Raw genomic sequence first — 12,828 nt, 5'->3', positions numbered from 1 at the left:
TGCCTTTATTGCCCCCTTCAGTTGTTTATATACCTTGACAAGATCCCCTCTGACTTTTCTTCCCCGGCCTAAACAGTCCCAGCTCTCATCCTCTCCTGGTTATTTCTGTCCTCAATCCTATTATGCCCTGGCCTCTTGCTGGATACCCTCTAGCACATCCATGCCCTCTCCTAGTGGGAGCTCAGCACTGGACATGCCATTCAGATGTGTCTCCCTGGCCCAGGGTGGAGGTGCAACATCACCTCCCTGCTGTCAACACCCTGCCTGCTGCAGCCCAGCAAGCTGTGAGTTTCTGAGCCAGCTCCTTCAACACTTACAGGTGCCTCCCATAAAACTGTATGGTGCATTTCTTTAAGCTTTTCTTACCTTGAGACTTCTCATCCAAGGGTCGATCTTCATTGCTTTCACATTTCCCACATGTGCCAGGGGCCTGCAGTCCCAAAGGGTGGTCTTCCAGTAGACACCAAGGCAAAGACATGGAGCACCTCAGCCTTCTCCACGTCCTTGGTCACATGGATTCTGGTCCCCTCCACATCCCTTGCCAAGTTCAGCTGCAAGTGGCTTTACTTTGCCTTCCCTAACCCCATCCCTAGGCATCTGCACAGGGTCTCTGCCCCCTCATAGGATACCTGTACCAGCAGCTTTCCACACAGATTTTCATGGTGGTGCATGGCAGGGCAATGATAGGCAGTGGGGTATGAGCTGCAACAAGAAAGGTTCAGCTAAGATACAGAAAAAAAGGCCCCCCACAATGTGGGGGGGGGGGGGTTATGTGGGTTTTATCTCTGTCCTGCTCACCTACAGACTTCCTGCATGTTGGTCAGGAAAGGCAGCAGTCAGCAGAGATGTGCAACACTGCTTGGATGTCACTGGATCAGCAATGCAAGCCAAGGCCCAGAGCAACTGCTGTACTAGAGCTAGCAGTGAGACACACATTGGACCTGCCACCTGCACAAGATGCTCAGACATTTGGATTTTCATTAACCTGTAACATTAAAGAACAGACTGACAACTTTTAATAGGCCATTTTTTATTGAGAGTTAAGATCATGTTTCCCCACAGTGCGCAGAACGCACCATGAAAACAAAATACAGAAGATCACTTTAGTAAATACACACTGGTTAAGCAATGCTACCTTTTTTGGCAAAGTGCTGTATTTTGTCTGTTTTCAGCTTGTGTTAAACTATTAAAAATAAGAGCCACAGATTCTTCCATATCAAAAGGACTGCTACAAATAGAGAAGTGGCTCTGGAGAGAAGCTGCCATATATGCATAGACTGATGTACAGTATTAATCCCAACTGAAATGTCCCTTTTGAATCTTCAAGTTTGCTGTGTAGAAGGCACAGTTTAAAATGCAAATCTGTCCATTGACCAATATGAAAATACAATTTCGCAAGATTCATGAATATCAATCAGTATGAGACAGTGCAAGGCCTCCACTTTTACAAGAAAAAAACACACACTTTAGTACAATTCAAAAAACCATATAAAAAGCCACACAGCTCACTATTAAAACAGTAAACCAAAACAAATCTAATTGCCCAATAGCTCCAGGCACAAAACAGGGCTAGACCAACATAAATACGTAAAACAAATTAACAAAAAGCCATTGATGTAGTACTATCTCACACAATAATATGGTTCCAATATTACAAATTGAGAAGCACAGCTTTGTGCAACAAAATAGTTTATATCCTGAAAGATATAGGTTTTCATCACCAGAAAGTCATCTAGTAATGCAGTATAAAAAGATCAGTATCTCCCAATTCTAGGAGCAGTCTAAAGTTGCATTTACTTGCCTACTGAGAAGAACAGACCAAGGCTCTCATTTTAATGCCTGGGAGCCTTATACTCTCAGCTCCACCTCCCCATTAGGAGTTAAGGGATTACTTACTCCTTCCAACACAGGGAGGTGGAGACTCCATCTTCCTTCATTGCACTTTAAGAAAATTAAAGCTGAAGGAAAGTAGTTACTTTTATATAAAGAAAAGTAATACAGGAAAGCAAAGAATTTTCCTGAGCTAGAAAGTTGGCACCAAGGATAAGGAAGTTTAAGCTAGACAAAAAGTTGGAGTGATAAAGGTAGGTAGATAATCTGAGGCAAGTAAGAGTACTTGTGAACAGATAAGAGACTGGTGAAACTACAGCTATTTGCAGATAAACCAAAGTATTTGGACCACATGAGAATTGTTGTATGGACATGGGCACATACTGCTAAAACAGCAGTAACAAGATATCTCTTTTGGAAAATCATGGTGTGACCAATTTTGTTTTCTTTCAGTGTCCACGTGAATTCAACTTGTCAAAAAGAAAAAAAAATCACCAAACAACAAAACCCCGAAAACTAGCGTATCCAGGAAAGCACCTCTTGCTTTTGTACATTTAATTATTTTCAACATCCCTTTGTGACAATCCTAATTGCAGTGAAGCAGGACATCTGCAGCGAAACATAGGCTATGAATGCTGTTCCCTGTATGCTAAGTAGGTTCCACAACAATTTCAGCTGCAGAACACGCAACAGTACCACTACATCAAGGTCAATTTGAATTGCTGGGGCTTTGCTTCAGTGAAATTGAAGCATCTGGCTGAATTTAAATACTTCTTAAGTCTGGAACAATTCACATTATCGACCTTGTCTTATTTCAAGGACTCCTCACATGACTCCTTGTACCAATTTCTGTGTAAGGACTACTGGAAGACACAGCTGAGTGTAATGTTAACACTGTAATGCCCTAGGCACTAAACACAGGGAAAACAGCAAATCACATTAAGCACTGGCAGAAAGGAAGAGAAACTTACTTTTGGTTCCCCCCCCCCTTCTCTCACTGAAGATTTCTGCTTCCTTACATCCATTCCCATTCAATCCACTTCCCAGACTGATCTAGCAGGGTCCAGCATACCACTGGCTGCTGTATAACACAGCTTTTGTTAACAGGTGAACTTTACCTGTAGTTGTAGTTGGCACTGCCTGCCAACTGCCAAAACATCTTGCTCAGTGCTCTTAAGAAAACTACTTGATAGTTTTGAATGGCTTTTCTTTCCTGTTGGCCCGTGGAATTGCTATTAAGTTCTTCTGCCTCCAGTGGGCTAGGAGAACAACGACAGCTGATTGATCAATTTTTATATATTGCTATCACTGTATTTAGCTCAGCATCCAATTCCCCCTACCTCACACTGCCCTTCATTTCCAGTCCCCGTTAACTTGGATTTCATTTTCATAGAGAAAAAGAGAGAAAATTAGGAGAACTTTGAATAAAAGCTTCCTTCTAGCGACTTCTGAGCTACTCTCAATCTGTGAATATGAGACAATCTAATAGCATTTTGTAGCTCAGAAATAGCTGTCTATCAGTCTGACTTCTTTGAAGAGCAGTCAGCTACTGATAGGTTAAAAGAATGGTCAATCCACCATCTTTCTCCTTTACCTAGACTAGAGATTAAATGAGATAGGGTAGGGGAAATACATGCTTCAAAGACAGAAATAGTTAGAGAAACTCAAACTTTATCTGGTAAAGCCCAGTTCAGTTCTGTGTTGTGCATCTGAATGTTACCCAAGGGTTCACTTTTCTTCCCGCTCCATGTGAGGTACTACATCTGTAACACTGGTGCCATATTGTACTGCTACAATGTTGGTGGGACATTTAACCCTCTTTCAATATCCATACCAAGTACCCAGCACACCTACACAGCTCCCACTAACACAGGTAAGTTCTAGGAATTTAGATGAGATGTCCTTCTTGAAACAGCTCAGCACAGCTATGTAATATCCACTGGCAGCTGTAGAATTTCCTTGTCAGAAAGTAATCATATATGCTGAATACAGACAGATACACAAGCTGTCAAGTACTGGTCATTAAAGCACATGGCTAACCTCAAATTTTCTAACTTCGTTTTGATTAATGCAAAATGTAACTGATTTCCATCTCAGTTAAATTTCTTTAAAATACCAACTAAGAACCCATCTATACATCAAAGTTTATAAAACAGCACACAAACTATCATACTGATAGGCTTCCAAGACATTGATATTTAACATCAACATTTAGACCTTGATGCAAGATGTTCGGAGATTTACGCGTCTTTTGAAAATAATGCAACACTAGTTATGATTGTGTTTGAGGGATTGACAATCAGCTTCAGATTGACCACACTTACCTACACATGAAAACAAAAGCAACCTAAGAAACAATTAGGCCATAGATTAAAACCACAAGAGCCATCAGTAATTGAACTGACGCTGACAAGGCTGGTGAATCAACAGTCCGTTGTGCTTGATTTGCCGAGAGTGGCAATCCCTGGCGAGGTTTTGGCGACGGAGACTGTTCCTGTTGAGACAGTGTCTTTCATTATGTTCTTTTATCCAGTGGGTAGGACGAAAGCTCTTGCTTTTTTCCAGAAAAGTTGAACTAGTAGCAAGAGCCGTGACATAGCAGTGAACACGCTGTCCTGTTTCATTTCGGGCCTCCTGTCTAGAAATGTAACAAGCAGGTATCAGTCACCACTGAGGAGCATTGGAAGGACAAGCAAAACAAAGGGGAGAACAGGGATATCAGCATCCAGCACTTCAAAAGGGAACCCTCATTCTACTGGACAGAGATTTGGGCTGAGGTAAGGTCAAGCCACTTACCACACCGGTAAGTAACCTGTAGTGCTGCTAAATCACTTTCTGTGTGGGGGCCCCACAACAGCCTTAGGACTTTTGGCTCTTACTCTACTGTGCTCTTTCTTCCCCACACCACCTCCCTAAGCCCAAGATGCAATAGAGATCAGACATGTAAGGCAATGTGTGTCACACTGCTCCAGCTTTAGAAGACTTGAGAGTTTTCCACTAGGCAAAGTTTGGTTTAAAATCGTCTTGAACACTGGTGGTTCAGCCTGAAAACAGAAGCACACTAACAAAAGTGCATTTCAATTGCCAGCCACACAAGTAAATCCAAATAAACAATGTTCATGCAGAGGAATGGAAAGGTAGACCAGTTGTGACACACATGAAAAATAACTCAGATTTTTCCTCAACCAGCCCCCTAAATGTCATGAGCAGTGAGTCAGCAGTTTTGGCAAACCCTTGCTTCATCATGCACTAGTGAAAAACAAACAGCAGCCTATGCAAGCAGCGACTGAAAAAGGACTTCCCTACTTGACAGAACAATCACTGGCATTTCCTGAAACTTCCAAAGTAAAGTTAAAAATAGCCTAGCCCTTTTAAAAATAAAGCAAAACCCTAATCTGAGTGCTAGAACTGGTGTGAGACCAGTGGCAGCAGAGTTTCTTGCCTTCTCTCTCCCCACTCAGGGCCCAACAAACAGCTGTCAACTGGTCAGTGGTGCCCAGGAAAGATGGCTGCAAGACCAGGAACTTGCCCAGGCATGAGCAAAAGGTCTCTTGGGAAATCTGTCTGTCAACATTAGCATGACTTTGTCATATAAAGTCTCTTCTGGAAGAGCTTAACTAGCAATTATTGTATGATGTCTCTGTAGACATAAGTCAGGTCTGCCATGCCCATGGTACCCTCTGTAGCCTTACTCTGGGAGGCTGCAGGTGCCTGACATGAAGTAAACGCTTCTGCCTCCTCCCACTGCACACTGGAGGGAAATACTCCTTGTCATCAAGGGAATACTCCCTCCCTTCTACTTTTTTCTTATTTCAAATATCCCAATCTTGCTTTTGGATCCTTGGGTAGTTTGATATGAATGACTGAAGAGTAGAGACTGCAGAACAGTCATATGTGACATGCTGGTCTTCCCCTATTTTTCACAGGTTATTATCCTATACCCAGCACTTGAAATACCAAACAAAAAGTGAGTAACAAGCACAGATCAATTCACAGTGCCTTGTAAAGACATTCTTTGCAGATTACACCAGTTTAATTTACATGAGGGTACCTGCAAATATGGGACTACTATTTTCCTTGTGGAGCAATCCCTTAGTGCATCCAACAGTGCTGGAGGTGGAACTGCAAGCAAAGCCTTTCTAGGGAAAGCTATTACAGAGGCAGGAAGCCACACCACAGTTATTGCAACCTGTATTTCCTAAGTATACCCTTAACTAGCAAAGGGCAGCAACTGTTAATACAAACTGCTGTGGTTTTGTTATGGAAAAATATGACTAATCTGACAAATAGGGAAGTTTATACAACATCCTTTTGCTTTGAAAGGAATTTAAAATGAAAAAAGAGATTTCCTCCACAAAAGGAGAAAAACTGGTTTAAACTTGCTGGCTGAAAATACTTTAGCTTTTTTCCCCCCCTCTTATCAAATACTCTTCCAGCAATGCTTTGCAAACCAACATTTTATTTGTCATCAAAGTGACACTGGGATAGCAGAGGTGGTTTGAATGAGCTAAACATCCACAGGTTCTTCCAAAATGCAGCCTTTCAGTACCTTAGGTGCATTTGGTAGGCTGGCACTAGTGAGCTCCATGCACTGAGAGAACAGGGTTGATGAGACTACATCACATTGTCAAAATGCAGTTTTAGAGGGGCTGTGTCTTAAGCCAGACCATGCACTTGCTGCTGTGCTTCCAGTGCCTACTTTGCCAGAAAGCAGAAGTGTCCTGCTCATCGTGCTACACAACCACAGCTCACAACAAACATTAAAGGCTTCAGACACCCAACCCAATCATTTCAGTAATTTTTCTGCACTTAGCATTTTGGCTTGTTAAAGCAGATGTAGTTAGGCTTGATCAAGTAATCATTTGGCACAAAGGTTAGTCCTAAAACCAGTATTGCTTTGGCAGACAAGGCTCTAGAGGAAGCAGTGTTGCTAGCAGCCTGATCAAACAAAAAGCACTGTTTCAAAACAGTAGTACTTACTGTGCCAGTGTGCCTTAAGCAGCTTTTCTTGGCCCTACAATATTAAATGGCCAACCATTAAACCACTAGAGACTTCATAACAGCTTTTGAAACTTACTCTAGTATTAGTGTAACCAATGTTCCCAAATTCTGCAGTCTACCTCAGCTTTAGACCTAAGTCTCACCCCAGTTATCACACAAAATATCCTGTACAAGAGCCTGGATCCTCTGATAAAGCAACAGCGCAGAGTTCAGTGTGAAGAAACTTAATTACACACCTCTAGCTTCCCCAGGCACTGAAGCAGCTTAACTGTGCTGTGTAACACAAGACAGGATTCTTCTCTGGCTGAATTTACATCAGGATCCCCAGGTCAAGTGACTGAAAAGTCAGTATCCAACTTTTGAGTGTTACTATTCACTGAAAATTGTATTTTCGATAAAGTGCTAGGGCATGTCCTGCAGCCTACAGCACTCTTGCAGATTCCTTCAGACTCTCATTTTAAAGGTGCTGTCTGTTCATAGTTTCCTCCAATTTAACTTAAACTAGACCCTGATGCTTAACATCATAAACTGTCCTCCCCAAATAATTATACAGATCCCACACCAAGATCAATAGTATCAGCACTATATTTCAACATTATACAGCAGTATGTCATTTCAAAGTCACCTGTTTCTTTGAGCTAAAAACTTAAATATGGCAAGGGGCTGATTGGACAAGTCAATAGGCATCTACCTACAGCAACTCAAGCGCTACACTAATTTCTTCCTGTATATCAAAGCTCAGTATACTGTGATTTTTTTTTCTTTAGTACTACTGTTTCTAAACTTAAGAACTAGATGGTATGAAAAGTCAGTCTTTGTTACTAACTGGGATTCACAAAACACCCAATTATTTCAAACCCAATGAACACACGGGGACATAATGGCAAAGGAATCCTCTATTTGCATACAGCCATGTTCACTGTACTGGTACAGCTGCATACACCAACATCAAAGAATGGCAGGGCATGGCAAACATGCCTCTACAATAAACCCACATGGATAGATTTTCAGGACCCAAAAGCACTTATTTTGCTAAAAGTAGAAGGCTGCAGCACAGATTTTCACATTGAGGGGACTAAGTTTTGTGGAATCTTTCAGTTTACTTTTGCTCCACAAGCCACTTATGGGCAAATTTAATCCTGTCCTTATCACTAGGTTGAGGAATGAAAAAAAAAAACCATAGAAGCCTCTCACCTAAACCCAAAGCTACTTCCCTGTCAGGATCATTAAAGTTCTGTGTTTCATGTCACAAGGTGACTGAAAGAATACTGACTAGCAGTTATGAAAAACACACATAGCCGTGAAGGGGGCAAAGTGCTTTCATATCTACATTACTGGCTATACAGTTAACTGCCACCAGTCTATACAGGACTGGAACATACTCTGCAAGGGAGTAACAAGGCTCCATGAATATTCACTGCAGTGCCAAAATGCATACCCAGCTGTTTGCCAACACTGCCATCTTGTACAACACTTTTCTGAGCAGGCAGGCACCTGACCACTCTACACACCTTGTGTAGTATTCATGCTTTATTCACCTCCCCTGAAATAAGCTGGAAAATTCAGTATTAAGTGTCTAAGCTGATCAAGGAGAAACCAGATATTTTCAGCAGCAGAACTCCTTGACAAGAGAATTCAGACATACCTGGGGCTACCTGGACTGTGAAACTCCTCATCCCCACATGCAGCCTCATTAAGGCTGTGACAGGTGTTGTGGACAGCATACACAGACATGCTGGGATGCTCTATCAGGAGGTTCTCCATGGGACTGGTCTCCACTTTGATAGTGGTTAATCCACCTGCAGTAAAACATGGGGGAGGGGTAATAAACCAGCTCTCCTCCATAGGACATGACTCAAACTGGATGAAGCAGGACTCGCTGGCCTCCGGCAAGTGTTCCAGGGGAGATGATAAACATGAGAAGACGGGCGAGCTGTCCGTGGCCGATGCTTCAACGAGGTCTGCTTCCTCCACGGAGCAATTAGTGCAAGTGTCTGCTGCAGGGGACCAGTCATCAGTGGAGAGGAACCATGGATGTTGGTGATAGCAGAAGGTCAAAAACAACACAGTCGCACACAGCCAGAAACAGGATATGAAATAATAATAATAAAAAAAGAAAAATTTAAAAAAGAGCCCTGTTAGCACATACACAAATTTTTACTTTTTAAAAGCAGGGGAGGGGAAAAGGGAGCTCCCAGACAAGCCATGTTAGACATGTGAAACAACATTATCAGTAAAGCTATATAATTGCGAAATAAGTCAAATAGGTTTTATTTGTCCAAGCGGTTCTGCTGAAGCCTGTGTCAGGCTTATAAACCTGACATCATTCTTCTCACCAATTTACACAACATGCAATATTTGTTTGGAAGACGCCCTACACTCTAATCCCACACTGGTTTTGCTGATATAAAGTTTCCCCAATATGCTGGTTTGTTCACATGGAAGTAAGACAAGCAAGAGCCAGAGCAAGACAAAGGCAGAACTCATGTCTGACAGACATCTTACCTATAAAGTCAACCAGAATCCACTCGTCATCTTCCTTCTCACTGAACTCTGGCTCTTGGCTGGACAAGCTATCAATCTCTCCCATGAGCATGTTATTTAACCTCTGGAACATTACTAAGGCAGGAACAAGACTTTGGCTGGTAGGTCTTTATATCCAAGGTTCAAGGCACAGCTCACACTACTAGCAGAGTGGCACAGACTTGAGATTAAAGTGCATAGATGCTTTATCAGCTTAGGTACAGGACATGCAAAAGCATGACTTGTAAACAGTTTACGTGAAACCTGGAAAAAATGATGACAAGCATCTTAATGACAAAACCACAGGTAACATCCCTAGGGAAACAAATTAGAAGCCCCTTGTTAGCGCAGTCTGAGGTACCAGTGAACATTTTTCCCCTAAGAGAGGCAGCTTCAGTGGCATCTGCCATCCCCTCCCAGCTAGATACAAACAAAAAGCACAATCCTAGGTCTCTCCTGGGAGCTGAGTGCCTTTGTCTCAGACCTCCTCCCCCAAAAAAGGTCTGTGTAGGTGTCAGTCCCCCCTTCTCCTAAGAGAGGAGGTGTATAGGACTCTTGTGTCTACACTCCCCCAGCTCCCTCCATGTCAGAGAGACACCACGGGCAAGGGCAGGTTTTCTGCTCCAGACAACTCACCTCCCCTGCTGACACAGAGGAGCCCTGTGAGCGCTCCCAGGGAAGCCCAAAGCAGTGCTTCTTCTCTGTCCCACCCTGACTGCAAGTTAACACAGTAGCAAGGCACATCCTGTCTTCAGGTTCAAAGTACACCACAGAGTTACCAGCCAGATCATGTTCACAGCAACCACCCAACTAGTCAGGTATCCTGAGTCGAAGGAACATGGAAAAGTATTGGATGTGTTTAACTAAACCCAGTGCTTATTTCTCAATTCACTCCCCTAAATCTACATGTAATTGGTCACTGTAAGCCTGACCTCTGCATTTGGCAGTGAAGATGAAAAATCCCATTAGTACCAAGAAACTGAATGTTTAAACACCCCAGAACTGCCTTTGATATTTATGTATGAGCCAATAAATAGAAGCCATTAAAGCAGGTAAAAAAGCAAAAACCACGAGGAAAAATATTCACCAACTTAACAACAAGTTATTTTTGCCCATAACAAAATTTGAATCATCACAGCAGGTCATAATTATTACTGATTAAATACCTATTTGATTATTAAATAGGAAAGAATATATCCATGTAAGACAGTATGAGTGCCTGCATTCAGAAAGGAAGCAAGACACATGACAGTGGACAAACCTAGATACTAAAAGATACAACTCATGAAGAATATTACTTATATATAGATCAGTATACCTTGCTTTACCCTAGAACTCTAAGGCCACACCAAAGAGCTGTTTGGCCTCCTGTGTCATCTTACCCCAGGAAACCAGACCCCATCACCCACTTGTTCAAGGGAAGGACAAGCACTTGCTACATGCAGCACTGCTCCTGTACACATTTATGCAGCTTCCTCCTTGTTCAGACAGCACAGGAGGAGAGGAGCAGAATTTAAAGTAGTCTTCAGGAGCAATATGAAAAGGTACAGTGAAACTCAAGAAGTTATGCTCAAGAGAAATGACTGACTGCAGGAAAACACAAGACTAGAAACAACAGGCTCAGCTGCAATAGCGATACAGGTCTATTTTTAAGGACCACACTTGAAAATGAAACATTAGGTCTCTCCTAAAGAGAGCTACAAAAATTATCAGAAGTCAAAAGAAAATCAACAAAACTTAAAAAATGGTACAGCTTAATAGAGGGAAGGAAAAAATTACAACAGTAGTCAATTATGTGAAGAAAGAGGCAAACATTTATTGTCTTCTTCTATACCCAGAGCAAGCAGAAGTGGCTTTAACTGCAGTAAAGTTCAACTTTCAGTGGTTACTAGCAGGAAACACATTTAACCATTAAGGTCTCTAAGCCCTGGATGGGTTACCTAAGGAAATGCCAAATGCCTACAGTGTTCCCAAGCACCTTCTTGAGCAGGTTTGAGTGCTTCAGTTATAGGCAGAGCTTACTATGGATAAGGAAATGAATTCTAAGTGTAAGTTTAAGTCTGTAGTTTTCCAGTCACCTTCCACATCCTTCCCTAACTCTCTCCTGGCACCAGGCCTATGAAAAAATTAGTTTGTTTTTTCTTTAGGCTAACTAGTAAGCCATTGTGTGGCTGCTGATCAGCACTGGCTTTCCCTGTACTCCCACACACGTGTGTTGTCTCTTTCCTACATCAAGCCTGGAGGCACCTTCAGGCAGAGGCTGCCTTTTTGTTCTGTGCAGAGTGGAGCAAGATGAGAGCTCACACTCCCCTAGTAAGGCTCCCAAGGCATCACAGCAACGTAAAATAATTACCCTCTAACAAGTTGAGAGAGAGATCCCTGTTCCTGAGAATGTGAGCTAAACAAACCTCAGCTTTTGACCCACAAATGACTTTCTGTAGATCAAAAGCAGTTTGTCCCATTTTTCCCTTCCCCCACCCCAAGGAGGATCCAAAAAAACATCTGAATCATTTTGTCCTGGTTTCATCTCCAGCTGGGCTTAAAACCACGGCACATTTAGAAAGTGGTTGATGCTTTGACATCCTTTTGGACAAGCGCCTTTAAAAAGGCCACGCTCGTGTGCTATTGTGCAAGCCAGGCAGCACAAGAGAAGTCAGGCTGCTATCAAGGGCCATCGTCCGGGGAGGAAAACAGGACAGAGACCGAGAGAGGCTTTCGGGTTCTTAGTCAGGAGCTGTCAGCGGCAGGAAAGCACAAGCCTGGGAACAACTGACTCAGCGACAGTAATGATTAAGAGGCTGTTACAGATAACACACCGAATGAATGTCAACAATACAGTATCGCTGCAATTAAAAAAGTATTTTTTTTCCTTTTTTATGGGTTTTTGTTTGTTTCTAACCTAGCAAAGGAGATGAGGCATGCGCTAAGCAAAAAGAAAACACAACCCAAGAAGCCACCCCCCAGTCGGTCCCAGAGCAGCCCCGAGCCGGAGCCAGCCGCCGACGCCCCGCGCCCCCCGCTCGCAGCCCCGCGGCCGCCGCCAGGAGGCTCCACACGGCCGGGCCAGCGGCGCGGGCTGACCCGGCACAGCCGCGGCGGCTGCGCACCTTCCCGGCCCCGCTCCGAGGCTGCCCGGGAGGCGGGCGGCCGAGACCGCCGGCTGCTCCACAGCCGGGAAACCGCCAAAAGCCCCCGGCCCCGGCGCGGTCCCAGCGGAGAGAAGCCGGGATGGGCGCACGGGAAAACGGGGGCCCCGCCGCTGCTGCTCTCCACCGCTCAGACGGCGGGAGCCCATCCCACCCGGGCCACCGGCAGCGCGCCCGGTGCCCGCAGCCCCCCGCGCACCGAACTCACCGACACCACACCGCCCCAGCCCCGGCGCCTCCGCGGAGCCCTTTGTTGTCAGGGCCCGGCGCAGCTGACGGACCGGCCGCCGGCCACGCCCCCCCTCCCCTTCACCAATGGGCGCCGCCG

The 12,828-nt window shown here is 44.0% G+C and overlaps 1 protein-coding gene across 4 annotated transcripts; it reads right to left on the bottom strand.

The window, feature by feature from the left end:
- Positions 1 to 1,028: 1,028 nt before the first annotated feature.
- TP53INP1 (tumor protein p53 inducible nuclear protein 1) lies at positions 1,029 to 12,791 on the bottom strand. 4 transcript variants are annotated; one of them, XM_058030783.1, is made up of 5 exons: positions 12,709 to 12,791; positions 9,337 to 9,618; positions 8,477 to 8,828; positions 6,811 to 6,844; positions 4,365 to 4,468 (listed from the first exon to the last, which is right to left on the bottom strand). In XM_058030783.1, the coding sequence occupies exons 2-5, from the start codon at positions 9,446 to 9,448 to the stop codon at positions 4,451 to 4,453; spliced, it is 516 nt and encodes a 171-aa protein (XP_057886766.1). In that variant the 5' UTR covers positions 9,449 to 9,618; positions 12,709 to 12,791; the 3' UTR covers positions 4,365 to 4,450. The 4 variants fall into 4 exon arrangements, with proteins under 4 accessions (XP_057886747.1, XP_057886756.1, XP_057886766.1 ...); XM_058030790.1 differs by having other exon boundaries at positions 8,477 to 8,825; XM_058030764.1 differs by lacking the exon at positions 6,811 to 6,844 and having other exon boundaries at positions 1,029 to 4,468.
- Between the last annotated feature and the right edge of the window lie 37 nt (positions 12,792 to 12,828).

This window comes from Melospiza georgiana, chromosome 1, assembly GCF_028018845.1.
Source record: "Melospiza georgiana isolate bMelGeo1 chromosome 1, bMelGeo1.pri, whole genome shotgun sequence".
In the NCBI taxonomy this organism is placed as follows: Eukaryota; Metazoa; Chordata; class Aves; order Passeriformes; family Passerellidae; genus Melospiza; species Melospiza georgiana.
Note: the sequence above shows the minus strand (reverse complement) of the source record. Positions and strands in the feature narration are given on the sequence as shown.